The sequence below is a fragment of the Lissotriton vulgaris genome, chromosome 7 (genome assembly GCF_964263255.1).
Source record: "Lissotriton vulgaris chromosome 7, aLisVul1.2, whole genome shotgun sequence".
Taxonomy (NCBI): Eukaryota; Metazoa; Chordata; class Amphibia; order Caudata; family Salamandridae; genus Lissotriton; species Lissotriton vulgaris.
Window position 1 is genome coordinate 1,631,247,422 of NC_141695.1, and position 27,241 is coordinate 1,631,274,662.

Consider the following 27,241-nt stretch of genomic DNA (forward strand, 5'->3'; position numbering starts at 1 on the left):
GATCCAGGCCTGGATCCCGCGGGGTCCTGCGGCGTCGGGACCGAAGTCGTCGACGGCGCCGAAGCTGCCGACAGGCTAGGACCCCCAGTTGGACCCGCGGGGCCCGAAGGTGCGCTGGCAGGTCTCGCGGCGGGAAGAGAGTCCTCATGGCCACGAGGAAGTCTCAAATCTCGCCTGGAGTCGCATTGAGTTCAGGGACCGGAGGGTGTTGGACCGGATGCGACTCCTTCGACTCCGGCAGAGCAGCGCGGGTGGTGCCACCCGAACCCTCGGCCAAGTCGCGCGTCCGGCGAGGGGAGTCAGAAGTGCGTTGTCACCTCATCGACTTCTTTTTGCCATGCCTCGACTTACCTGAGTGCGAGGACTTGGATCCCGATGAACGGTGATGACTGCTGCTCTGCAACCGGTCCCTCGACTTCCTCCTAGACCGGGACCTCGAGCGGCACGGAGCCGACTGCCGGATCTCGAGAAGCTTACAGGACGGCTTCCGCCGAGCTTTCGATGTCAAGGCCAGGCAGTCGGGGCACGACTTGTCATCTTGGTCGGCCCTCAAAAAGTAGAGACAACAGTGGTGGGGGTCGGTAACCAATATCAGTCAGTGACTGGCGTCACACGGCTTGAACCCGGCGATCCCTACCGGCACCAGGAGTAGAGTCGACTCGAAAAAGATAGACAAAAATGTCCAAAAAGTTAGTCAACAATGGACTAAGGGTACGCTCTTCTCGGATCTGCTGGCAGGGAAAAAAGATGAACTGACGTCAGCGAGCGAGGGCGGCGTCTAAGTACTCCAGCGACGTCATCCGGCGATCACGACGACGGACGCGGAGCCGCAGACGACGCCTACTGATGCGCAGGGGTACTGCTGACGAAAACTTTCCGATCCAGTCTGACGCCAGAGGATATTCTAAGGTAAGGAATCTAACACTAACGTGTTTCTTTCAGATTTATGTTTTTATTATGTAGGAATTTATTGTATGATTTTATTTAAACTAACGATTTAGAAAAACTGAGCAAATGCAAAAAGATGAACTGTCTTTCCGAAACAACTTGTTCTCTATTACCTTATATGCTAAAGCTCTTATAACGTCCATGCCTGATTACGATTTGCACAATACTGGTGGGGTAGAAATTCAGCACTCATAACTACTAATGACATGGAAAAACATCACCTATATATCTTGCAATCACAAGTAAAACCTCATGGATTAGGAATAACATAATTACAGACTGAAATTCACATCTACGTATTGCTCACTCTAAAAGATCTGTGGTTCTCACCTTGCCTTCTGCGATTCCCGATTTTCCGGAAGCTACTTCCTTCACAGAGTCGATTCAGTCGCTGCTGCTTAATAAGCTCCATGATCTCAGGCTGTATCTTCTCTCGCAGCTCTCTAAAGACAAAAAAACTCTTTGTCAGCCTTAAAGCAAGAAATTGCCAAACCTCTAGAGTCAAGATACTCTCTTCTTGGAGACACATTCTCTGCCTGGGTCTCATCCCTGGTGCCCTGATGGTTAGTGGCAAGTGCCTGAGGACCGGGCAGTCCACATCCCAGGGGAACCAGGTGACTGGATACTACACATTCCTGCCCTCCCCCAGGTTTCCATAGTGTGAGGTATGATGGGGGCATGTCATGCTGCATGGATGTCCCAGGGGCCAGAGTATCTCAGTTCCTGGGTCCCCAAGATATTTTCTCATTCATAGGATAGAGTCACTGTGTCTGTGTTCACAAAGGTAAACCACTGCATCCCAGAGAATGATAAGCTGCATTCTTATGTCCTGGGCTTGATATGTCTCAGGGGTCATAAAACACAGTTTCCAGGGGCCACTGTATGTAGAATCCTGTTCTGAACGGTATGAGACAGTGTCTCGTCTTCTACCGGGCCCAACGCTATTTACTGGCATCTCCTGAAGAGAAACACAAGGCCCCACCGTCCCTGGTTCTAGACACAGTGCCCCCAATCTCTTTTTTGGTCTCCTGTATCTGGATGAATCAGACAGGGTGCATGGGTGAATCTATGGGACCATTTTACGCACACGATTGGAGGGGACTGGAAGTCATCCTGGCTCATTCGTTCTGACTGCCGCAATCTCAGGATCTCGGCGTAGCTCAGACTGCGCAGTTTGCTCTTGAACTGATCCATAGAGTTTGGCTTGGAAGGTAAAGCCCTCGTTATCTGCTCTCGCACAACTTGCATCACCTGATGAGAGTAGAGAAAATGGTCAGAGCTAAGTAACAGCAAACAAGATCTAGAAGGGGTTGTCAAAACCACAACATACATAAGAAACAAAGTGCAACAACAACAGCTTTAAGGTACTAGATGGAAAATACTGATGGGAAATATGAGAGGTGCACAGAGTGACAGACCAAGAGACAGCAAAAAATGTAGAGCGTAATATTATCACAACTAAAGAGTGGATAAATGAGAAGAGTCATCAAGCAGGAGTAAATACACATGGAATGGAAGCTATAAGGTACAGGCGGAGGTAAGGAAACAAAAGACACCAGGGTCTAGCAGACACAGACACTCAGAGGCAGCAGCAAGCACCGACATCGGCAGGAAGCAGCATTCACAGAAAAAAGGCAGGCAGCCGCTGGAACTGACACTGTCAAGAAAATAAGAACAGATACAGGCTGGAAGCAGGATTCATAGCAAGCAAAATCAACTAGACCTGCATGCATGGGGATTGTGAAAGGGGCTGCAACAGGAACAAAGCAGAATATAGGGAGCATGCAGCAGTAGAAGCCATAGATGTCTCATACTAGCTGGTGGAGTAATCAATATGAAGCAACTTTTACAGACCACAGCAGGTTGCAAGAGGCAGAGAACATCTGCTTTAAGTACAAGGCAAAGAAACCAACCAGAACTGTGCATACACATCGAACAAGTAGACCACATGCAGTCATGAAATATCAGCAACCACCTATTAGCAGTTTATCAATTTTATGAAATAATGCAAAGATGTCTGCAAAGGAAGGATTAACAGGTTTCTTGTGATCACCATCGTTGGCTTTGAAATACCAGCAGTAAACAGCAGCAGCAAGCTATAAACAGCAGACATGGACAGCGTTCATATCAGCAGTAAACGGAGAAAAGACCAGGTGGCATGCAGTAGCTGCTTAAGACACAGTGGTAGGTATCACCAGCATTAGTCAACACCTCCACATCTAACCCTTTGAGAAGAGATCTTACCATACACATTAGTTAAATTATATGCTCAGTCAAAAGTGAGAACATCTAATTCAATCCCCTTCCAACAGCTACATTTACCAAGCAAAGACCGAGTACACACTGAGACCTTAGTGAGGAACTCTCCCCACATGCATATAGTTTATAAGGAATGTCATGAACACCTCGCTGATCAAAGTCACAGACAGAGATCTGAGCATACCCAACCTTTGCATGTGCATTTGTTCTTGTGAATTTTTATGGCACAACTGAAAACTACTTGCGAAACAGCAAACTGTTTACAAGACCTTACAATGATAAATCCAAAGGGACTGGTGTAGAGGCAATAACAGGCATTACCAAAACACAGGAAGCAACAAGGTCAGGAAAGATGTTAAGCAAATGGGCCTGATTAAAACAGATGACAGTATTGACGGGGCATACGCTCAAAGTACAGTCACAGATATAACTGTAATTAGGGTTGTTACCAAGATAGAGCAGTTGGTTAGAGGAAGGGTTCCTGGAGAAGCATACTTTTTAGTTTTTGTTCGAGTTGTTGCTTTGTGCTCTTGTCTCTGGGGAGTTTCAGGCATCAATTGACAATTTCACTGTTTACACTTACACTCGGTCCACCACTGGTTTTAAATCTGGAACACAGCCATCAGTAGAGATCTTAGCACACATCTGTCCTGGACGGAAGAACTTACCTTATTGAAATCTTCTGCTGTGGCTCTCATCTCCTTCCATGTTTTGTTCAGTAGCTGGATGCAGATGCAGAAGAACTCCTCAAAAGCCCGGTCATGAGTGAAGAACATTGGGTGGTAATCATTACGACCCTCGTTCGCTTTACAAAGAGAGACACCTTGGGTTAGTAAAAATAGACAAGACAATCTCTGCAAACATATCCTGGATACTCAAGGCAAACTTACGCAGCTCTCCAACCTGCAGGATCTCACACAGCATCCTGGTGAGCTCGATGGCACTTCGTCCGAATGGACACTCGTGCTTATCCTCACGGCTGCTGTTCTCCAGCACGATCTGCAGAAGTGAATGTGAGTCACAGTGACCAAAAGCAGAAGAATACATGCAGAATAATGGCGCAGAACATCATTTCACATACAAGTATACAAAACAGATTGTCCATTATATAGAGAAATTGAGTTGTATCAATGGCTATTGACTAGATGAGTCCTTTCATGTTGTCCCTAAATAAAGTTCAACAGTATGAACTATTAAGCAAGATGTGACCTGGTGTGAGGACCTAGGTGGCTGGGTGAGGCAATAAGCTTTCTACAGCTTTGAAATGAATATTACGTAGGTTAGAGTGCCAGCGGTACTGAATTTAAAGGGCAGACATGCACTTGTATAATACATGCTTTAAGAGACCAGAAGACTCAGATCTCTACTTACAACTTTGAGGGGGCTGGGGGTGAGAAGGGCAGCAGAGATCCCTGATCAAACGAATGTATGTGGCGAGCGATTCCTTCTATGGTTAATGTGTGGATTCTCTTTGCTAACCCTACAGCATCCCCACATTGTCTTCTTAAAAAAGCATTGATTAAATGAAATTGACTTCTTAAGAAATAGGATACTGATGCAGTAGCAGTGCATCAGATAAACGGCGTTGCAAAAATCGAATTGGATACCAAAGGTTGTGCCCACCAAGGGGCGCCTACTGGTTTTGTACAAGGAAGGAAAATTTATTTAAAGCCTATAAAGGTAGAAGTGATAATACCTTGCCGCTGAGTTACCCGGTGACACTTCCAAGGTAAACCCTTTTATTTTTCACCTTTAAAGTGACAGGTAAATTCTTCCTGAAAGCAGAAGAGGGCAATGCCACAGTGGGCTCATTCTACCAGAGCTATGGCCAGTGAAGGCCCACAAAAGCCTCATTTTTGGCCAAGGCACAACATATGTATGCAGAGAACTATCCCTCCGGGTAAGGTCTATTTCTGGACTGTCTTTCGGTTAGCAATAGATAGCCCCACATTTCTCTTCTTGTCAGCTGAGAACTCCACAAAACAGTTTGATCCACTCGGTGCTCCTTAGTTCCTTAGATACTCTCGGGTCAAACCAGAGAGGTGTCTCCATTTCCATAGAGAGCAGTGAAGAAAGTAGGGGGCCTGCTAAATTGTCCCAAATTTATCAGGCTTTAACAGGCAACACCACTTTTGTCAGCCATGATGTCAGAGTCCAAAGCACCAGTTTTTTGGGAAAGTGGGAATGACGATTGTATATGGTGGTTCAGCTCCTGCAGTTTACTGACTGGGTGTGCAGTAGTAATTGTAAAGTGACAAACAGTTTTAAGATTAAGTAGCCACAAAGAATAGCTGCATGTATGCTCAAACAGAAAGCACAATAGGAAAGTAATAGCCAAATTAAGGCCCCAGGGAGGGCCAATCAGGCAAACATAGAAAGGCCAAGAGGGCCGACAAACAGCGTTTGACCCTTTTGAGTGATTGAAAAATATGTGGCAAAAATACTAGGTTTGCTCAGAACACAACCTTTATAAATTCAATCTATTTCAAGTGGCCTGTGATGGATCTGTGAATGACTACAGACCATAGACGCTTCCCTAAATCAAAGATTGAACATGAAACAGTCAGCACATGTTTTCAAAAGTGGCATGTCAGCGCTATGCAAAACACATTGCTTACACAAATAAAAAGATAAGCTTAAATCACATAGCATAAAAGTGTGCATTAGCACAGGGAGAGAGAACACAATTTGTAAATAAATATACCAAAGACAGAAACAGGTCTCTCTAGACCAAAACACAAACTGTACACACGTTTACTACTGTGCAGTTGCCTAGAAACACAAAGCATACAAATATTTTAAAATGCAATAATGAGCAAAGTAAAAATAAAATAAAAATATCAATTCTGCATAGAGCCATCAAGCACACACTTGATTCAAAATTCAGAAATAGTGCACGGGACGAAAGAACCAAAAAGCATAAAGAACATTTGATGCAGAATCCATGGTAAAATATTTGATATCTACAGTGAGAAATATGAAGATTATAAAATATGTTGTTGTGCTTAGTGGCAGGGATAAAACACAAGGAGCTAAGATAATGACAAATATATGCCAATGTGCCCAAAGAATATAAGACCACAAAGTGCAAGTAAGTACATTAAACACGCAATCGTGCTTTTGTAACAAAAAGATAACTGAAGTCAAGGTTGAAATAAATACAAAAGGAGAATTAAGACCACCAAAGCATGTAAAGGAGGAAGCAAAAAGAGCGGCAGGGCCAACATTCAGAGAAGAGCTTTGAAACTTCCATGGCAAAACGAGTTCATCAGGTTTCTACCCAGTGGCATTTGTGTATTAATGGGGGAAACTCAACCAGGATAATGGGCATGAGGGTAGCAATAACGGGTGCTGGTCATTTCTGTGTCCCTTACTGCAGACGACATCGGACAGGATCATTCAGAAAACACAAGAAATGGTAGCAGTGGAACAAATGATTACCCTGATGTAGGAATCATGGTGGCATTTCGCCAAGTACAGCATGTTGTCCAAGGCCAGCATTCCAGGGGGGGTCTGGGTGAAGTCCAGCGCAGGGTTGATGTGGTTCTAAAAGATTTTCCGGCAAGATGAAATGGTGAAAAGCAACATTAGTATATATGCAGTCAGAGAAAAGAAGCAACTTGTTTCTACACCCTCTCCATTCTCAATAAAAAGTCCTCACTTGACCTTCAAGATGTATGGAGACAGTATCCTAGAATTACTCAGATCATCTTGACCTGCCACTTAATAGAAGGAAAGAGTGGCTCCAATAACCTCTGTATCTAATCCCAATTATCCCTATCATTTAAAGAAAAAACGCTCAAATACTCAGTACCTTAGTGGACCCAAGATATACCCATCCACACCCCAGTTATATTTTGCAACTAACTACACCCATAAGAAGTTACCTTACTCATTGTGTGCTTTGTGTTCAGCAACCAACAAATAACACAACATGCACAGGTTTTCATAAAGCGCCAACAAAATGGGTGCTCTCAATTTATAAAGCGTCCCTTTGTGTGCTCATTCCCTTGACTGAACAATACCAGCAATGCATGTCAGACAATCGCTATGAATCAGAATGCAAAAAACTGATTGGGATCTTCATCTATATAAATACAAATTAGAAACAAGGTCATGTTTGCTTAAAAATCAAGCTGAAGTGCTATGATATAAAGAAACGCCCTACAAAAATAAAAAAATCGAACCAGGTCTCCTATACCCCAAGATATTTTAGCCAATTGTAAACATACCTTTTTGGGAGGAAAACTGGTTGTCACATGGTTTTCTCACATTGAGAATTATTTAACTTCTAATCAGCTTCACTCTGTTAAGCATCTGGAAAGCATTGTTTGTCTACATGCCAATGGCCTCATTATTAATGGTACGAAAAGGTTTTAAAATTGCTCACACAGCAGTACCAAAATGGAAGATTAGATCTATGTTGGAGCAAAATTCTGGCTTCAATGGCATTTACACGGGCAGCACCAGTATTCCTGGAAAAGTGCAACTGATGCAGTTTTCCCAAAGTGCATGCGAGATCAAAGTGTATAAATCTGAAATATGAATGAAAAAAAATCTGCAAATGATGTTAATAGGTTTCCCACCGAAAACCCTCTTCACTTAATCCCCCATTTGTTTTTTAGTGTTCCATTTGGAATCCCACATTATGAAGGCCCATATTAGATAGAATGAAAATTTGAAAGCTTTACCAGTGTGGAAAACTACCAGCAAGGGAAAAACCATCCAGGAACCCTCACAACTCGGTAACTAATCTTACATTTAGGAAAATGGAAATGTGATGATATTGCTGGAATTAGAGAATGAAAATCCCATTATTGAGTGGAGAAATCACCAATCGTACTTCAGGATTAAGAGTTTGCCCTCATATCTTTGAGGAACAGGCCATGAGTGAGGTTACAGTCTGAGCTTAACATAAAATAAAATAAACAGAAATACAAAAAAAAGAAAATCAAAGCAACAGGTCTGGGAAAAAGTTCCTTTTGAGCATTTTTTTTTATTCTGAATGAGATATTTGTGAACCTTAAAGATGGAAGGGGGCAAATGTAAAAGACAAAGTACGTAGAGTACGCCCAACTTGGCTGAGCACCAAAACACTGATCTTCCACAATTAAGGTAAGTGCCACTGCTGTATCAGCCACATATCCTTTCCCCTCAAAAATAGTCTTAAAACAAAAGGATAAGGAAAGTTACTCTTGACCAGAATTGAGGACTGGGCAGGTCTGCAAATTTTGCTAACACACTCACAAGTAAGTATCCAAAGGCCGACAACAAGAATAATCAACCATTTGGTTGTACCTATTAACCTCTTGCTGCTAAGCCTTTCCTCCCAAGAATGCTCTGTCCTTTTTTGGCTATTTGGGGTAGTTCATGCACCGGCCTCCATAACTTTAAGGAATCCACGTCAAATTTGCATCCTTTTATTCCAAAATCCGTGGATTAGAATGATACCCAGGGTTAGATGTTTTCCCAGGAGGAGATTGTAAAAATAGCCAAACATTAGGTAAACTTTAGTATTTTTTGTTGGGGGAAGGTGGGGGCGAAATAGGGGGAAAAGTGTCTATTTATTTTTCTAAAAATGGCATCAACAAAAGGTTTGTTGCGCTAAAGCCACCTTTTTCCTGGCTTTCAGGAACATGCAGAATTGAATCAAAAAAAGCCTATTTTTTGCCCCACAGTTTTGGCATTTTTCAGAGAGGTAGCCCATCATTCCCAATTTTTGTGTTCCAACCTACTTCCAGTGTGTGGTGGAAACCCATGGATAATCCTGGAAAACTATAGATTTCTGAAAAGTGTACAGAATTCGGAGTCCAGCAAGAGGTCATTTGTATAGAGCCCTCAAACATTTCCAAACAAACTAACTGTTGAAATACAAACAATATTAAAAATGAGTAGGAAAAAATGGCAATTTGTCACAACGTTTTCATTTGTAACTTCTTGTCACAATGACTGATTTACAAAAGGAATATACCGGTATGTCTGCCAAAACCTTTTAGTTGCAGGGATATATATATATATATATATATATATGAACCACGTGACTCCTCCGGATCTCTCGGTGTCTCTCGCGCACATGCAGCACACCAGCAAACAGGAAGGAGACGGACCACGTCACATCAGCATAGATGTTGTTTATTCGGTACAACAGAAAGCAGCTACGCGTTTCTGGCAAGGTATGCCCTTGTTCACGCTGCAACCAGTACATCGAACTAAATGCTTTTTAAATGCAATTTACACATAGTGACCACCCCTTCACAGTGACATAGTGAGTCATATGACTTAATAGATATGGAAAACATACTACCATAGTGAGTGCGAGTACATCTCGTGAAAAATATTAACAAGAAGAAACATCACTGGTTAAATCCAGAATTCACACTAAATAGACCATAAGGTATCACCGGTTAAATCCATAAATATGGCCATAATTCAAGAGACCTATCAATTCGTTACTAGCAATCTTATCACAATTTCGATGAATACATATTAAATAGCTGTAAATGACAGGAAATTCTTATATGCAAAATTAATACAATTAGTGTTTCTGTATGCGTAACCATGGTAGTACAATAAAGTGCTAAGTGAAGATTAAAAGGTAAAGTGCAAAGTTCTAAGAAAAGTGCGTAAGAAGAGAAAGCTGTACGTAATAAAGTGCAATACCAATCATTATATCTAGTACGATTAGAATGTATCTGATCACATTTGAATATTATATGGGTTCTGATTACCCCAACATTTCATATGTATATTTCGTACTTTAATAATAATAAATAGTATAAATAGTTTAAAAGCTCCCGGATTTGTGATAATCTATTAATGATATATATACACACACATCTCAATTCAACTGGCATATATATACATCCATATTACATATTTACAACCCACAACAATTTATGTATAATTTCATTTGTGTTCATACTCAAAATATTAGTCCTATTATCAAATACTGAGCAGTGTAAAAAAGTAGAAAAGTAGAAAAGTAGAAAAAGTTTTTTTACATATATGTGTATGCACATTAATCTATATACACAAATATATCAATCAGAGTATCTACATGATCATGATAACAGAAATACGATAAACTCTACATGGTTATTTACAACTTAGGCAAGCAAGCAATGTGTTCAGCCCCATTCTCAACCTCGAAATAGGGAACCTAACTAAGAGGGAGATCCAAATTACTAATAGACATGGGGCTGTGGTAGTAGACAGGAAATATGGGTGGATTGACAATAATACTTTCTACAAAAAGTGATGCATCTCATCTATGTTGTTCAATCCATTTGGCCAACGTGTATCCAGCTCTAATATCATCCTAGTCTCCAGCTGTCTTAACAGAGATTCCCTATCTCCTCCTCTTTTCAAAGGTGGCACGGCCCCGATCACAAAGTACTTTAAACACAAAAGATCTTTGTTGTGTACTCTTTTAAAGTGGCGTGCCACCGGGTAGGCAGGGTCACTGTGCAAAATGGCCTACAAATGTTGTAAAATCCTGACATGCACCTGCAGCTTGGTACTACCAACATATTTCAAGCCGCAGGTGCAAGTCAGGACATACACAGCAAAATCTGTTTTGCAATTAAAATTGCCCAAGATCTTTTTAGGTTCTGTAGAAAAAGGAGTCATGTATTGTGCAGTATTCTCACCAAATCTACAAGCGCGGCAGCTGGAGCATTTGAAAAAACCCTTAGAGGGTTTCAACCAGGGGGTTTTAGTTTTTAATTCAGGGGCAGGTTTGTCCAATGCGGACCCCATGCTTTTAGCCCGTCTGAAGGTTATGGTAGGAGTGGCTGGTAACCTGGTGTTTAATATATGATCACTTAACACTATAGGCCAATTCTTTCTAAAAATTGCTTTCAATTTCCTGTCTTCGCTGCTAAAAGCTGTAATCATTCTAGGGCCCTGTTGTAGAGTGTCAGGAATAATACCACTTTCTGAGGGGAAGGGAATAAACTTTCTCTAGATCTAAGTTTAGATTTCTCTACCGCTTCCCTGAGAATCTTATCAGAATAGCCCCTGGCTTTCAATCGTGCCAACAATTCTTCTAAGCATTGTTCGAAGTCAGTAGGGCAACTGCAGATTCTCTTTAATCTCAGAATCTCTCCATAGGGTATCCCCACGATGGTGTGTTTAGGGTGCATACTGGCAGCGTGTAAGGTCATATTACCCGCCGTAGCCTTCCTATGGAGTGTGGTCATAAGCTTGGCATCAGACACATACATCTCTACATCTAGAAATTGCATTCTAGTTTGACTGATATTAACAGAAAACTTGAGAAAACTTGATTCATGGAATTGTTGTTCATGTCATCCATAAATGACAAAGCCCCCTGTTTAGACCCTTTCCACACCATGAATATGTCATCTATATACCTTAGATAACAAACAACATTTTCCCTCATGGTGATGGAGTGTAAGGCGGTGAGGACCTGCTCCTCCCATCAGCCTACGTGTAAACACGCATAGCTGGGGGAAAAAACAGGCCCCCATCGCTACCCCTCTCATTTGCCTGTAAATGTCTTTGCCAAATGTGAAATAGTTATTATGTAGACACCAGTTGATTAGCCCCAAAATGACCTTATTATGCTCATAAAAAGTCATGGGTTTCTTGTCCAAAAAGTACTTGATTGCATTTAAGCCTTGTTTGTGGTCGATACTCGTGTATAACGATTCAACGTCCAACGATATCAGCCACATGTTCTCTTCCCAATCAATACAGGCAATTTTGTCCAAGAAATCACTGGTGTCACGGACATAACTATCAAGATTTTTCACTAAGTCCTGGAGAAAGAAGTCGATGTACTGGCCAACGTTTTCGCCCATGCTTTTAATGGCAGAAACTATTGGCCTGCCAGGCACAGGTGTGACTCCTTTATGCACCTTTGGGTTCAAATACAGAGATGGCATTCTAGGAAATTCTGTGTTCATGTATTTGTATTCCTCGGTGGAAATCAGACCCTCTCTCTTCCATTGGGATAGTAGTCGTTGTAATTCACCTTTGGCATGGAGGTATTCTTTCTGGTTAGAGACTTTGTAACAAAAGGGATCTGATAGTTGTCGTTTGGCCTCTAGAATGTAGTCTTGTTTGGGCCAAATCACTAGGTTACCTCCCTTGTCGGATTTTTTTATTAAAATTTCATGATTTTCTCCAAGTTTCTTTATTAGTTTGCCATATTCCCTTCTCATGAATGTAGTTTTCCTCTTTGATTTGGAATTAGTTTGTTTGTATAATTTTTTGATATCACTTATCACACAGTCATGGAAGACGTCAATGGCGTCTTTTTGGTGTTACAGGAACAAATTTGGATTTGCTTTTGAACGGACTCAGACCTGCTCCCTTTTGCAAGACAGATATCCTGCTGAGTCTCGCTTGCGTGGAAGCGTCTGAATCCGCCTCACTGTCGATAGTAGAGGTGTTTAAGTCATTTGCATCCAGAAAAGTATGAACATCTGAAGCAGATAGCATGTTTAAGTTGTCAATAGTTGTTTCCTCACATGTATCATTGGTAGAGTCTTTGATAGATTTGAGCGCAAAGTGTTTTTTCAGTTTTAATTTTCTAATGAAAAAGAACAAATCCACTCTGGTCATTGTATAATTAAAACTCTGAACAGGACAAAAATTTAAGCCTTCTTTGTCTGTTCGCGACGATTTTTGCCTTGGCCCTGGTCTCAAAGTCTGTAATCTCTCCTCTACTATAAAATCCATCTCCTGCTGCAAGGTGAGTTTGGTTAGTCCTTCCAAGTTTAAATCCGAGCATATAGATGAAGAGGAAGTTAGGTTTTCACTGGAGTTGCTTATTAGAGAGCTTGCATCCGAGTCCAAGCTACTACTTTCTACAGTATCCTCAGTTGACACATTTTCACCTCTACTGTTGGTTTGTGTACTGCTCCCATGTGCGCCAGCACTCGTACTAGCTTTCGTAGCAGCACGCGATTCTGCTGAAGTAGAACCTCCAATGACATTTTTCTTTTTACTGAAGGCTTGTCTTTTAACGGAATCGTATTTCCGTGAAAATGTGAATATTTTCCCATCACGGTAATCATTAGCATCTCGGGTGAATTTAGTTGCCTTTCGAATTTCAATTTTTTCTTCATGCTTTCTCAGCCTTTCATTCATGGTATCCGAAAGCTTCTTCATTTCTTCCCCTTCAGCATATGTGGATAATTCATTTTCCAAAACTCTAATTTCCTCTAACAACCTGATTCTGTCTTTGGCAGCATACTTTATTAAAATGCAGACCAGATTCATGGATGCTGCCAGGTTGCTTTCCCCCCACTCCTGTAGCATAGCGGGGTCTGGTTTCTTGAAACTTGGGGCTAAAAGGATACGCAGCCCACGGGGGACACGTCCAACTTCCTCATACTTGCTTAAAGATTTGTGCTCCCACCACTTAGTGCATTCGAGTTTCTTTAACTTTTCTAACTCTTTAAAAATAGTTTTCAAGTTTCTTGTTTGCTCAGTTTGAGTAATATTATTAGGCACTCTGGTATTGCCACTCTCGCTGGTTTCACCATTGAACAAATTAATAGCAGCTTCCTCACGCTGTCTATCCAGCTCGTCCGACATAATGTATCTCTTTCTGTTTCTAACGTTATACGAGAAAATGCACCACGTTTCTCCGTCTTTCACCGGATAGCCACCCGGGTTTCGTAGCGTGTGTGCATAGAATTATGCTGTGTAATCTTCCCCACCTGATACAGGCTCTTGTTACTCACCGATCAGCGAGGCAGGATCCGCTCTGTAAACCGCGTCTTCCAACACGGACCACACCGCAGTTCAACCGCCATCGCGCCTCAGTGTTTTCTTGTTTGCCGACCAGGGGGCAGCCGCCGAGATTCCCAACAGGACGTTTCCAGGCAAAGGCGATTTGAAGGCGGCTTCCACAGCGCGAGGAAGGGGTCCGTTACGGAGACAAATCCACCTCCGTTTAACATGAACCACGTGACTCCTCCGGATCTCTCGGTGTCTCTCGCGCACATGCAGCACACCAGCAAACAGGAAGGAGACGGACCACGTCACATCAGCATAGATATATATATATATTCACTGAAAAAACCATAGGTTATAGACCATATATAGTTAGGAATTAGCATTTACAAAACCTTATTTTACTCGCACAAAACCATAGAAATTCGCATATATAGTTAGTTGCAATAACTATATATCGCGCACCCGCAATCAATGGTTTTTTAATAGCAAATATCAAATGCTGTAAAATGTCAAGTACGTGGTAGTAAAAAACATTTTACCTTGTCGCGTAATGCGTCATATGACGCGCCGCGTTAGCGCACCCGGAAGTGCTCCGGTGCGCAAGGCGCAGCTTCCCGGAAACGATCCAGAGCGCGGCGCACAGCGCGTAACGTAAGCATAACAGGTCATGTGACTTGTTAATAAAACTTTTCATTGGTTCATGTTACTTTTGTTATTCTAATGATGAAAGGCTTGGTTATATGACCTAAAAATAACGCTTTTCATTGCTTTCGAACATTTTTTTTTCCCAAATGATGAAAGCCCCACCTTTTTTTTCTCACTCTGACTTGTAAAGCAAAGGACCCAGATGCATTTACAGTTTATCACTTACAATGTTCCAGGCTAATGTATTTTCCCGGGAAATTTACAACTGTCCTGCAAGTAAAATATTCCTTTTCCGAGAAAAAGGGTGTTTCTTCGTACCATGAGGGAGCCGTTGAGCAAAAGAGGCTCGGCCTGCTGTCTTAGTCGCTGATAGGCATGAATATCAGATTCTTATCGATCACTTTATGTTGCAGGAGTGGAAAACACAACAGCCCTTGACCATTTTTCTTTACTGCGTTCCTGCGTATTATACCTTTTAACAGTCATGTAATTGGACTGCTTTATTTCACTTGCCTTTTACTGATTCGAAAACAGTGGCTATTATTCAAAACTTTACCAATGTAGGTACACACCATGTTTTTTTAAAAAAACCTTTATTGTGAAAATGTCAGTATACAAATACGGGCCTATAACCACGTGGGCCGGCCACGGAGCAAACTGGAATCTTATATGATGAGGGCACGCAAACTGGAATCTTATATGATGAGGGCACTTTTACACTATAGAAGAACGTAACGGGCGACCCATTAGATTGCAAGAACTAAGGTGTCTACCATTTACGGAATCGGTGGACGTACATTTTATAATTAAAGTACGACAGGGCCAGTTACAATAAAATTATCTAGATATACATTTGCGGGCAAGTACCATGGGTGACGTTAATTCGAACTTTCAATAGTACAGTAATCAATAACACATCAGAACTTAATATCAATAGGGATGTCAAAATGTTCAATCAATTCTCGTCCCTGCTCGCCATGTGCTTCAAAACTGCATACGTATCTCATGATATCAAGGTTGGGCAACCAGTACACAACAAGGAGTTACGAGTCCCATTTATACCGGCGCCATTTTGGGCGCGGCCGGGCAGGTCCAGGATATAGTCAAACATAACAAATGAGGCTGACGTCTCTGAAGCAGTTGACGCACAGCAGGACATAGCAAATTAACATGAAGTCTCTGAAGTGTTAACTCACTGCAGGACAAAACAAGTGAACCTGAAACCTCTGGAATAATTGTCGCTCAGAAGAACAACACACAAAACTCTGAAGTGTCTGAGGAAAGTAAAAACAGAAGGGCACTGTAGTTTCAGACACACTTAACAGTAATGACTTAAAGATATCGTCTGTCTATGAAGCAGCTGTCATGTTCACAGAATTGACAAAGAAGTGTGCAGACACCAATGCTATTAAGAAACACAAAGAAATCCCTAACGCATCAGCATTCTCGGAAGAGGTTGACACAGATGACATCTTAAGGAACAAAGAAAGACAAATTAAGGATAAGGAAGTTGTCACTTTAGTTTTTTCATCAGCTAGCGACAGCAACAAACACATTGTAATGGAGATTAGAGAGGCTACGGATGGGTGAATAAATTATCAAAAGAAATGGCGACTCCCCCCTTTAGCAGATTAGCTAAATCTTTGCGTAATTTGGGCATAAAAGTTCGCAACTGGCGCCGCCTCATGGGCCAACGGGTTTTGTATGCTTTTTATAACCCAAAGCCGCATAACAGATCATGTGACTTGTTTATAAAACTTTTCATTGGTTCATTTTACTTTTGGTTTCCTAATGATGGAAGGCTTGATCATATGACCTAAAAATAACACTTTTCATTGGATTAAAACATTTTTTTTTCCCAAACGATGAAAGACCAACCTTTTTTTTTCTCACTCGGCAATCAAAAAAGGTTCCGTTAGATGACAACAGAGGGGACAGGCAACAAGAACCATCACTCATAAAAGGGGAGGGCAAGTTCTTCCCTACCGGGTCACGTTGGGGCTCCACCGGAACTCATCGAATTGATAGTCTACAGTGTTTCTGGAAGTTTCAGACTAAAGCTGGCGTCAGCATGAGAGCACCACCATCTCGTAGCTCCGTCGTGGCCATTCCGCAAGCAATCATGGCAGCCACTCCCCACCGGAAGCCTGCGGGAGTCGGGGGCCCCCAAGACTTTTGTAGAATCTTCAAGGCTGAGGGGACGCTTTCGAGAATGGAGCCCAAGCCCTAGCAGACAAGCGTCCGAGTGCCAAGGTGTCCCAGAGCCATTTTAGTGGACCAGGCCCAAATCCGAAGAGCTGGCCGCCATTTTAAGAGTCCTGTGGCAGCCGCCTATCGCTGCACCGTAAGAGTGGGAGCAACTCAACTACATGGTGAGCGAGACGCTGTAGCCGCAAGAGCGGGCGGAAAACCGCTGAATAGCAAGTGAAACGCTAAAGGGGCGCCCCACTACAACAGACGAGCCTCCACCTGGGGAGGCCCGTTCACGCCGCCTCCCCCAATACCCCTCCCCCCCCTCCCCCCCCCCCCCGGGGCGCCCCACGCCGTTTTTCGGAGCAGCATTGTAGGATACCAAAACCAGTGCGGCACCCAGGGGCGCATACGGTGCATACGTATCTCGTGATATCAAGGTTGGGCAACCAGTACACAACAAGGAGTTACGAGTCCCATTTATACCGGCGCCATTTTGGGCGCGGCCGGGCAGGTCCAGGATATAGTCAAACATAACAAATGAGGCTGACGTCTCTGAAGCAGTTGACGCACAGCAAGACATAGCAAATAAACATGAAGTCTCTGAAGCTGTTAACTCACTGCAGGACAAAACAAGTGAACCTGAAACCTCTGGAATAACTGTCGCTCAGAAGAACACACAAAACTCTGTAGTGTCTGAGGAAAGTAAAACAGAAGGGCACTGTAGTTTCAGACACACTTAACACTAATGACTTAACAAAGATATCGTCTGTCTATGAAGCAGCTGTCATGTTCACAGAATTGACAAAGAAGTGTGCAGACACCAATGCTATTAAGAAACACAAGGAAACCCAAGACTTTTATTTTGTTATGGCAAGGGAACGAAATAGAGAATAAACTATAGTTGGTCACCATGGGGTTTAAAGAAGGGATGGTTCTTCACCTGGGTGCAGTCCAGAACTCAGCACGTTGTGCTGCCTTGGAACTATTCGCACAACAGACCGCTACTGGCCATTGTTGCTTCTGTTTTAATAAAAAAAATTAAGGTGTTTACTGTTTTTGTTGCGATGTATATATTTATAAGTTATTAAAGTGTTATAATCCTACTACTTTGTTGGAGTGCTATATATTTTTAATGTGACACATAATTGTGAAGACTTTGATGTACAAAATGGCATCCCTGGAATCTTCCGCTTCAGGCTCGGTCCCACACACCCTTACAGTGAGAATCCCCTCCCCAATCACAATACAGGATTGTTATCAGATAGTAGGAACGCGTGTGGTGTGACGGATCTTATGGGGTGGGGGCCTTGATCTACTGTAACTCCTTTGAAGAGGGGTGATTCTTTACAGTTGGGGCCATAAACTACATCCGCAGGGCTAGGTGATAGCTTGGGACCGGCCTGGACAATCGGACACAGAGGAAGAGGAGTGTCAGAGGGTGCGGTAGTGAATAGGGTGAAAGGGTGGTGTCGGGCGGGCACAGGGTGTGATTCTCAGGGAAGAGCAGCGCAGATGGGGGGAGGTTTATGGCCCATGCATAAGACAGAGAGCGGGGGTGACCAGTGCGTGGGGGAGATGCTTACGAGGGTGGGGAGCCATGCTGAGGATCGGCAGCGTTCAGAGAGTGGGTCTGGTCAAGGCATCTAAAATGGCTGCCGTGCACGACAAAAGTGTGGCATTGGAAAAAAAGCAAGATGGCGCAGACAATGTTTATCAATACGAATTAATTTATAACAATTATTTTTAACAATATATTTACTCGCAGTGTCAAAATGGCGATCAACACTTCCTGATTTCCTTCGAATCGAACGTTAACAGACGTCACGATCGGCGTCGTGCAGAGAGTGGGTCTGGTCAAGGCATCTAAAATGGCTGCCGTGCACGACAAAAGTGTGGCATTGGAAAAAAAGCAAGATGGCGCAGACAATGTTTATCAATACGGATTAATTTATAACAATTATTTTTAACAATATATTTACTCGCAGTGTCAAAATGGCGGTCAACACTTCCTGATTTCCTTCGAATCAAACGTTAACAGACGTCACGCAGCAAAAAAAAAAAAAAAAAACGCTCACGCGCAGCCGCTGGAAGACCAGTATCAACATATATGAGCATCCTCAGCCACCCTCAGAAAACATAGGGGGTCAGGATACGTCTCCCGTACCCCCTTATACCCATTTCTCACATTGTTTTTCCTCCATCTTGTAATTTAATTAAAACGAAACACAAAATGGCGAATTCCCGTTTCGCGTCCCGATTCGCAAACCGGAAAACGCTTCTTCCGCAAAAAATCAAATTCTTTTTTATTTGCCCCACGGGACCCTTTAATAACCCCAACATCATTCCTAGGGGGTCAAGAAGGGTCTACCTTGCCCCCTTTCATTAAATTCGCCCTTCGTTTTTCTCCTCTTCTTGTCTCTCGATCCTACCGAGAGACAAGATGGCGGCCGCACCGGACTATTTAGAATGTTGACAGACGCCGGAGAGCCAATCAGCTTCGCTTCGCAAAGCTCCGTTACGCGAAAAGTACGCTAACTGGAGCGCTATCTGGGACGCTGTCACAGATATATCTGTTTTTTAAAACGTTAATTTCTCAAAATCCACTGGAGCACATATATTGAGACCCAGCAAAGGCACATCGGGCTAACAGTCCCTACAATTTTGTCAGGTTTCGTGTAAATCCATTCAGCCGTTCGAGCTTAAAGTGAGGCTAAACACCCTTGGAAAAATGAATGGGAAAAACGCGTTTTGGGACCCCCCTTTTTTCTCGGCCCCCCCTTGACGAACCCCCCCTGCCATTTTCCTGAAAATTTCAGCCGATTCCGTCCACAAACGCCAAAGTTATTAGACATAGAATTTTCAAAAGTTCCATAGAGAAAAAATCCTAACTATATATACCTACTGGCGACCGCCAGTAGGTAATATATATATATATATATTTTGTAGGTTTTGAAGAAGACGAGCTACAAAGAGTAAACTGAATGGTACCCTTCAATGGTTTTTCATTGTGTACTGGGTATAGAACAATTCATATAGTAAAATAATAAGTATCAAGGAATCCTATGTATTTCTGAAATAGACACTAGATACAGAGTTTAGGACCCGTAGTTATTTGTATATCTCCGAATTAGTGGGCACCCATCCTAGCAAATGATTCAAAGGGCATTTTTCAAAATGTCTTCTTTCTTATACACTAGTTTACATTTGGACAGCACAAATGCAGAGAAATACAATTGATAGTAACAAATGTTCTACTATTCTGTATTCCCACGTCTCAGGATAGAAATGGTACCTCACATGTTGGTAGGTCTAGTACCTGCGACAGTAAAAGGGCCAAAACACAACACTGATATCATTTTTTTTTCCACTGAAAAAGTACCCTTTTTTCAATGTTGGTAACTGTGGATTTTTGGCCCTAGCTCAATCAACACCTATGGAAACCTGGCAAACCTGTATATTTGTGAAAACTAGACATCCAGGGGAATCTAGGGTGGGGTGACTTGTGTAGTTCCCACCAGGCTTTCCTACCCAGAAGCCTCTGCAAATCTCAAAGTTGGACTAAAAACACACGTTTTACTAAAGTCTGTGATGAAAACATTTGGAAACTGTGGGGATCCACAAGTTTCCTGCAACCCAGCATTCCCCCAAGTCTCCCAATAAAAATGGCACCTCACTTGTATGGGTAGGGCTAGTGCCCGCAACAGAATAGTGCCCAAAATGTAACATGGACACGTAATTTTTCTACTGAAAACTGACCCCTTTTTTGCATTGTGGCTAGCTGTGGATTTTGGGCCCTAACTTTTTGAAAATTAGGCACCAGGTAAATCCAGGGTGTGGTGATTTGATTTGGGTGGCTCTCACCAGGTTTTCTAACCCAGAAGCCCTAGCAAGCCTCAAACTTTGACAAAGAAAACAAAAAAACACATTTTTCTCACATTTCTGTGATGGAAAGTTCTGGAATCTGTTGGGAGCAACACATTTTCTACCACCTACCATTCCCCTCAAGTCTCCTGATAAAAATTGTACCACACTTGTGTGGTTAGGGCTAGTGGTAGAGACAGGGAAGGCACCAAAACGCAAAATGGAAACATCAGTTGTTGCGGAATCCAAAGGAGTGACCTGTCAGCACACTAAAGCAATAGCTGGAAATGTTTCCAGCCTGATGGAATTCAAAAGGTGAGGAATCGTCAGTTAAACGTATCCATCAGAAAGAAGTCTTATAGATAACCTTAAAGTACTACTCATGCAAAAGTACTTCATTCTCCAGGACAAGATCTTCAGCTTCCAGGCAAGGGTAGACACCCAGCTCTGATTTCAGTGGTCAGAAATCTAGGTACCTTAGTTGACTCTGCCTCACACTTGATCCTTCAAATCTTAGCAGCCTCCAAGAACTGTGTTTTCAGGACTGAGGTTCTGAATTATTTTTTTCCTTTTTGATCGTATTATGGCTGCAGGGTGTGCTTGGGCATTTTATACAATTTAATGTAAAGACTACAGTATGTTGAAACCTTTCCTGTATGTTTATTACTTTTCCTTTTTATTTCTAAATTAAACTAACACATTTTAAGACCATATGCTGCAGGCAAAAGAGTTTCTTTAACATAGGTAGTTTCTTTTTATTAATAGCCACTTTTCAAATAACACTTCTGGCCAGGTCTCCGGGCTTTTACTTTACTACCTGTACTTTGTCTGACATCTTTTCCTCAGCTATACCTTTCCTGAGTTATACCTCAGGTTCAAATGAAATATGAGAAAAGAATATCTAAAGTATTATTTAGCATTAGGGTTGTTATGTGAAAGAAGCAAGCCAAATCACAATTAGAAAAACATATTGGAAACACCATAAAAAAGTAGCAACTTATGGTAACCATAAGTTATGTTTATAAGGGTTCTTAAATTAAGCTCATCATGAAACCAGGCAAGGCAAAGACACTACTTGAAAATGCCTCAAGTCTGAAACACAGATGGATGGAATTCACAGAAGCTGGCACTTAGGTTGATGACAGTCGAAGAAAAGTGGTGGCTAATAAGTGGTTAATAATCATGAGATCAAAAAATTCAATAATAAACATAACAAATAATATTTTCTCACATCAGACCTGTTCATCTCCACCCACCATGTGAAAATATGTTAATGAAATGAAATGAAAAATTCCATTTATATAGCGCTAACTACCCGGAGGTACAATGCCTTTACCCATGGTAATTTCCTACACACATTGTCACACACACAATTAGCACTTTTATTTTAAACCTTGATAAGATAATCAGATAAGTGATGCAAAACGTTTCCACATTTCTTAAAGGTTAAAAGCTTGGGGGATTATCTCAATAGTCAAACACCAACTATCCCTTGCAATCAAACAACTATAATACCAGCCAGCACCACTCGGTAATAGTGGATGTGTAAGTTAAAAGAACGTCAACATAACAGATCATTGTTATGCCTCACTTATGGCCACTGTTATGCCTCATTTATACCTGACAAAATACTTTCAAAAAGGTTTAGCGTTTTATCTTAATCATGAAGGCGTACACCACTTGCATCTCTTGCATATTCATGCCTATTGTAACATAAGCATATCTAAAATATGTTGCGTTGTAAGCACCTGTGTCATGTTTCACTGCGTAATATAGGCATGCCAACATTTCATTACTACTGAATGGCTTTTCTAGGAAATGTGAACATTTTTGTTTCGAGCCAGATATTTATGCAATGCTGGTTTTGTATGGGTTGATGCATATTTATCCTGGAATTTGATTAGTATGTATTAGTAGAAAGTTAATGTGGCATGTGTAGTGGGCTTACATGAGGTCACAGATGGTGCCACTGACTGTAAATGCTCTGTTGCACAAGCAACGTCCTACACGAGGTTGACATTTTCATTGTTTAATCCTGGGAATTTACAATTATTTTATGTTGCTTGTTGTATGGATTTGTGATTGCATAAATTATGCAAGCTAGCTAAGATAAGTATTTTCATAAGATCCTTTTTGAAAAACTTCAAACAATCGTACAACACCTTGTGAATTGCAAAATATACCCATTAGATTATGTTACGGGCTTTCTTCAGAGTTAATAGGCTCATGCATCTTTATTTTGTAAATCACCCAGTCTTCTTTGGTTAGTTTAATAGAGCAAATATTTTTCAAATCTTCAAAATAACAGTCTCATGACATTTAATTGTATTTAGCTTATTTGTTCATCCAGCTCAATACAAGATCAAGTTAAACTGTTTTGATCCAATTACAATCCATCATCCTAGTAAATTTGTATTTATCCTTTATAAATGGAGTATATTGTCAGCGGACACTTCTTGGTCCACCACGTTGGGTAAACAAGAGAGGTTAAGAGCTTGTCAGTCGTACCAAATTAAGGCAAGTTGTAGAAAGATACTCCAAAGAGCATCCAGATGTCTATCCAGATGTCTAAGAATGAAGTTAGGGTGTATGCCATCTGTAATGCATTCTGTTGATATCTTCTCAACAATAGAATTGCAGTTGCAAAGTCATAAGGACATATGTTGTAACGCATTATTCAGAATGCATCTTTTACATGTGTAGTTATTAAGTGTCATACTTCGTCGCTATTGTTGCCACATGGCTGTTTTTTTACGGGCATGGCCAGTATTTTAATGCCCAGGCCAGTACAAAAGATGGAAAAAATCAACAAAAATTAAATTGTGTGGATAAGGCTTTACCGGGTTATGTTGCGTTTATTTAGTTGATAGAATACGAAATGGCTGTTGACATGCGGAGTCTGTTTATATTACCACAATGTAGAATACATAAACTCCTCGCCAGGCTTTCAAAGTTACCTTGAGTATTCGCAGTGGTATTTATGGTGCAAATGTTTAAAGGAAATAATGAAATGGGTGTTGACTATTTACGGGTGATGGGAAAATCTAGTATTCAATACTGCTTTGGAGACCGGAGTTCATGTGGGGCGATGTTTGGTGTGTGTGTGAGAATGATAATGTGAAACAGGCAGTTGATAATTTGTTACGGGAGCCTGTGAAAGCATGGCCTGCGGTAGTGTGGAGTCTGTTTGTTATATTATGTGAAATACATAAAATCTTTGTTAGGTTTTTATAGTCACTTGTTTGTATTTGTTGTGGTGCTCATTTGTAAAGGCAATGACGGAATGGATGCAGTTTAAAGGTGATGGGTAAGTGTACAATTTTTTGTTTTTGGAGATGGGAGTACAAGAGGAATAATATGCGTCAGTAGGAAACTTGTGTGTGTAGTGAACATAGAGTGTTGTTTAGTTAGCCTGAATGTGAATAGTAATGCAATCTAAAATTAACTTTTCAGATTTGAATGAATTTAAATATTTTGGACTAAATTAAGACATTTGTTCATGTGGAATAGAAGAGTTTTATATACTGAAAATGTTTTATGAATATTTAATGCATATGCTGTGAAGAATTATTAACAATGTTTTGATTCCTTTTAAATGAAAAAAAATCAAAATGAAAAACCTATGGTATGATTTATTAGCAAGAAATTAAGATAACAGTCAGTTTGGCTCACTAATAGTCTATCTATTAATCTGAAGGAGAGTACTCTTATCAGCTTTTGAAGTAGGCTAATGCACAGAGAAATTGTGGCTGAATCTGGTGGCCTTCATATAAGATTAGGGGTATCTATCATCTTAGGTATAAGGTTACTCTAAACTAATCATAGCCACAAATATGTTTTGTCCAATTTGATTTAGACAAACCCCTTTAACATTATTCATTCTAGGAAAGAGTTATTATAGTTATTTACAACCACAAGTGCCAAACGCAAAAAAAGTGTGCATTTATTTTTTTATATAAACTTCTCATGTTACCACATTAAAACGAATTAGCATTTTGAATAGCAAAAATATGTTTATAAAAGCCCACAGAGGTGAAACGGGTGTCAGCTGATCATGAACTCAATTTGTAATGGATAAATAACAATCTAATTAGGAAGATGAATTATAAAAATATATATATATATATATATATATATATATATATATATATATATATATATATACAGCCGACCCTGAGCAACCATTATATTGGGCTGGATGTTTAAATAAAACATAAGACCGATACAACTATTATCTGAAAACTGGTATTTTGAAGATTTAAGAAATATTCGCATCATTTTAAATAAAAATCATAATACCAGCCGTCAGTGCACGCTTCCACCAGGCACACACACACACAACCAGCCGCCGTAGCAAGCTTCCACCAGGCACACACACCACCAGCCGTCGGTGCACGATTCCACCAGGCATACACACCACCAGCCGTCAGTGCATGCTTCCACCAGGCACACACACCACCAGCCGTCAGTGTACGCTTCCACCAGGCACACACACAACCAGCCGTCGGTGCATGCTTCCTCCAGGCACACACCACCAGCCGTCAGTGAACGCTTTCACCAGCCACACACCACCAGCCATTAGTGCATGCTTTCACCAGGCACACACACACCACCAGCCATCGGTGCACGGTTCCACCAGGGACACACACCACCAGCCGTCGGTGCACGCTTCCACCAGGCACACACACCACCAGCCGTCAGTGCACGCTTCCACCAGGCACACACACCACCAGCCGTCAATGCAAGCTTTTCCACCAGGCACACACACCACCATCCGTCAGTGCACACTTTTCCACCAGGCACACACACCACCAGCCGTCAGTGCACGCTTCCCCACCAGGCACACACACCACCAGCCGTCAGTGCACGCGTCCACCAGGCACACACACCACCAGCCGTCAGTGCACACTTCCAACAGGCATACACACAACAAGCCGTCAGTGCACGCTGTTCCACCAGGCACACACACCACCAGCCGTCAGTGCACGCTTTTCCACCAGGCACACACACCACCAGCCTTCAGTGCAAGCTTCCACCAGGCACACACACCACCAGCAGTCAGTGCACGCTTCCACCAGGCACCCACACCACCAGCCATCAGTGCACGCTTTTACCAGGCACACACCACCAGCCGTCAGTGCACGCTTTCACCAGGCACACACAGTACCAGCCGTCAGTGCACGCTTCCACCAGGCACACACACCATCAGCTGTTGGTGCACGCTTCCACCTTGGCACACACACCACCAGCCGTCAGTGCACACTTCCACCAGGCACACACACTACCAGCCGTCAGTGAACGCTTTCACCGGGCACACAAACCACCAGCAGTCAGTGCACGCTTTCACCGGGCACACACACTTCCACCAGCCGCACACACACTACCAGCCATCGGTGCATGCTTCCACCAGGCGCACACCACCAGCCAACAGTGCACACTTTCACCTGGCACACACCACCAGCCATCAGTGCATGCTTTAACCAGGCACACACACCACCAGCCATCAGAGCACGCTTTTCCACCAGGCACACACATCACCAGCCGTCCGTGCACGCTTTTCCACTAGGCACACACACCATCAGCCGTCAGTGCACGCTTTTCCACCAGGCACACACACCACCAGCCTTCAGTAAAAGCTTCCACCAGGCACACACACCACCAGCCATCAGTGCACGCTTCCACCAGGCACACACACCACCAGCCGTGGTGCACGCTTCCACCAGGCACACACACCACCAGCCTTCAGTAAAAGCTTCCACCAGGCACACACACCACCAGCCATCAGTGCACGCTTCCACCCGGCACACACACACCACCAGCCGTGGTGCACGCTTCCACCAGGCACAAACACCACAAGCCGTCAGTGCACACTTCCACCAGGCACACACACCACCAGCCGTCAGTGCAAGCTTTTCCACCAGGCACACACACCACCATCCGTCAGTGCACGCTTTTCCACCAGGCACACACACCACCAGCCGTCAGTGCACGCTTCCCCACCAGGCACACACACCACCAGCCTTCAGTGCATGCTTTCACCGGGCACACACACCACCAGCCGTCAGTGCACACTTTCACCAGGCACACACACCACCAGCCATCAGTGCACGCTTTCACCAGGCACACACACCACCAGCCGTCAGTGCACGCTTTCACCAGACACACACACCACCAGCCGTCAGTGAGCAGGCAGGCTCTTCTCAGAGTTTCTTGGTAAATATGTGTTTGATGCCTCACTCCACACTTGTAAATTGCGCCTGCACCAGGCTTTTTCTCATTTGCAAAGTTCGGCGCATGGGCAGCCCCCACACCCCCGGGAATGGCGGCTTTCTAGAACCAGAATGGAAACAACATTCAGAGCAATGAAAACAAGTTCATTTGATGCAAAGAACTGTTAACAAAAACCATGTCCAGCTATTTTTGATCTGGCAACTTAAACAAAACAGCAATAAAAAACAAACAAGCATTGGCATAGCCAATAGGTCGCTTTTTGGACACTTAAAGTATTTAGTTATGCAGCAGAATATCCTTGGTGCAATAACACCAACTGTTGCATGGCTAAAAACCTATAAGGTCCCAAATGTGAGACCTATTGGCTATGCCACTGCTTGTTCTAGTTGTG

The 27,241-nt window shown here is 42.5% G+C and overlaps 1 protein-coding gene across 2 annotated transcripts in view; it reads right to left on the reverse strand.

Annotated features, from left to right (window-relative positions):
- The window catches only part of ELMO2 (engulfment and cell motility 2), a 290,477-nt gene that overhangs the window by 48,352 nt on the left and 214,884 nt on the right, over window positions 1-27,241 (reverse strand). For both annotated transcript variants that reach the window (XM_086932590.1, XM_086932589.1), the window contains 5 exons: window positions 6,649-6,753; window positions 4,098-4,206; window positions 3,876-4,012; window positions 2,036-2,199; window positions 1,279-1,391 (listed from right to left, as the gene is read on the reverse strand). In XM_086932590.1, the coding sequence (XP_086788716.1) occupies window positions 1,279-1,391; window positions 2,036-2,199; window positions 3,876-4,012; window positions 4,098-4,206; window positions 6,649-6,753 (628 nt within the window). The remainder of the gene's footprint in view (window positions 1-1,278; window positions 1,392-2,035; window positions 2,200-3,875; window positions 4,013-4,097; window positions 4,207-6,648; window positions 6,754-27,241) is intronic.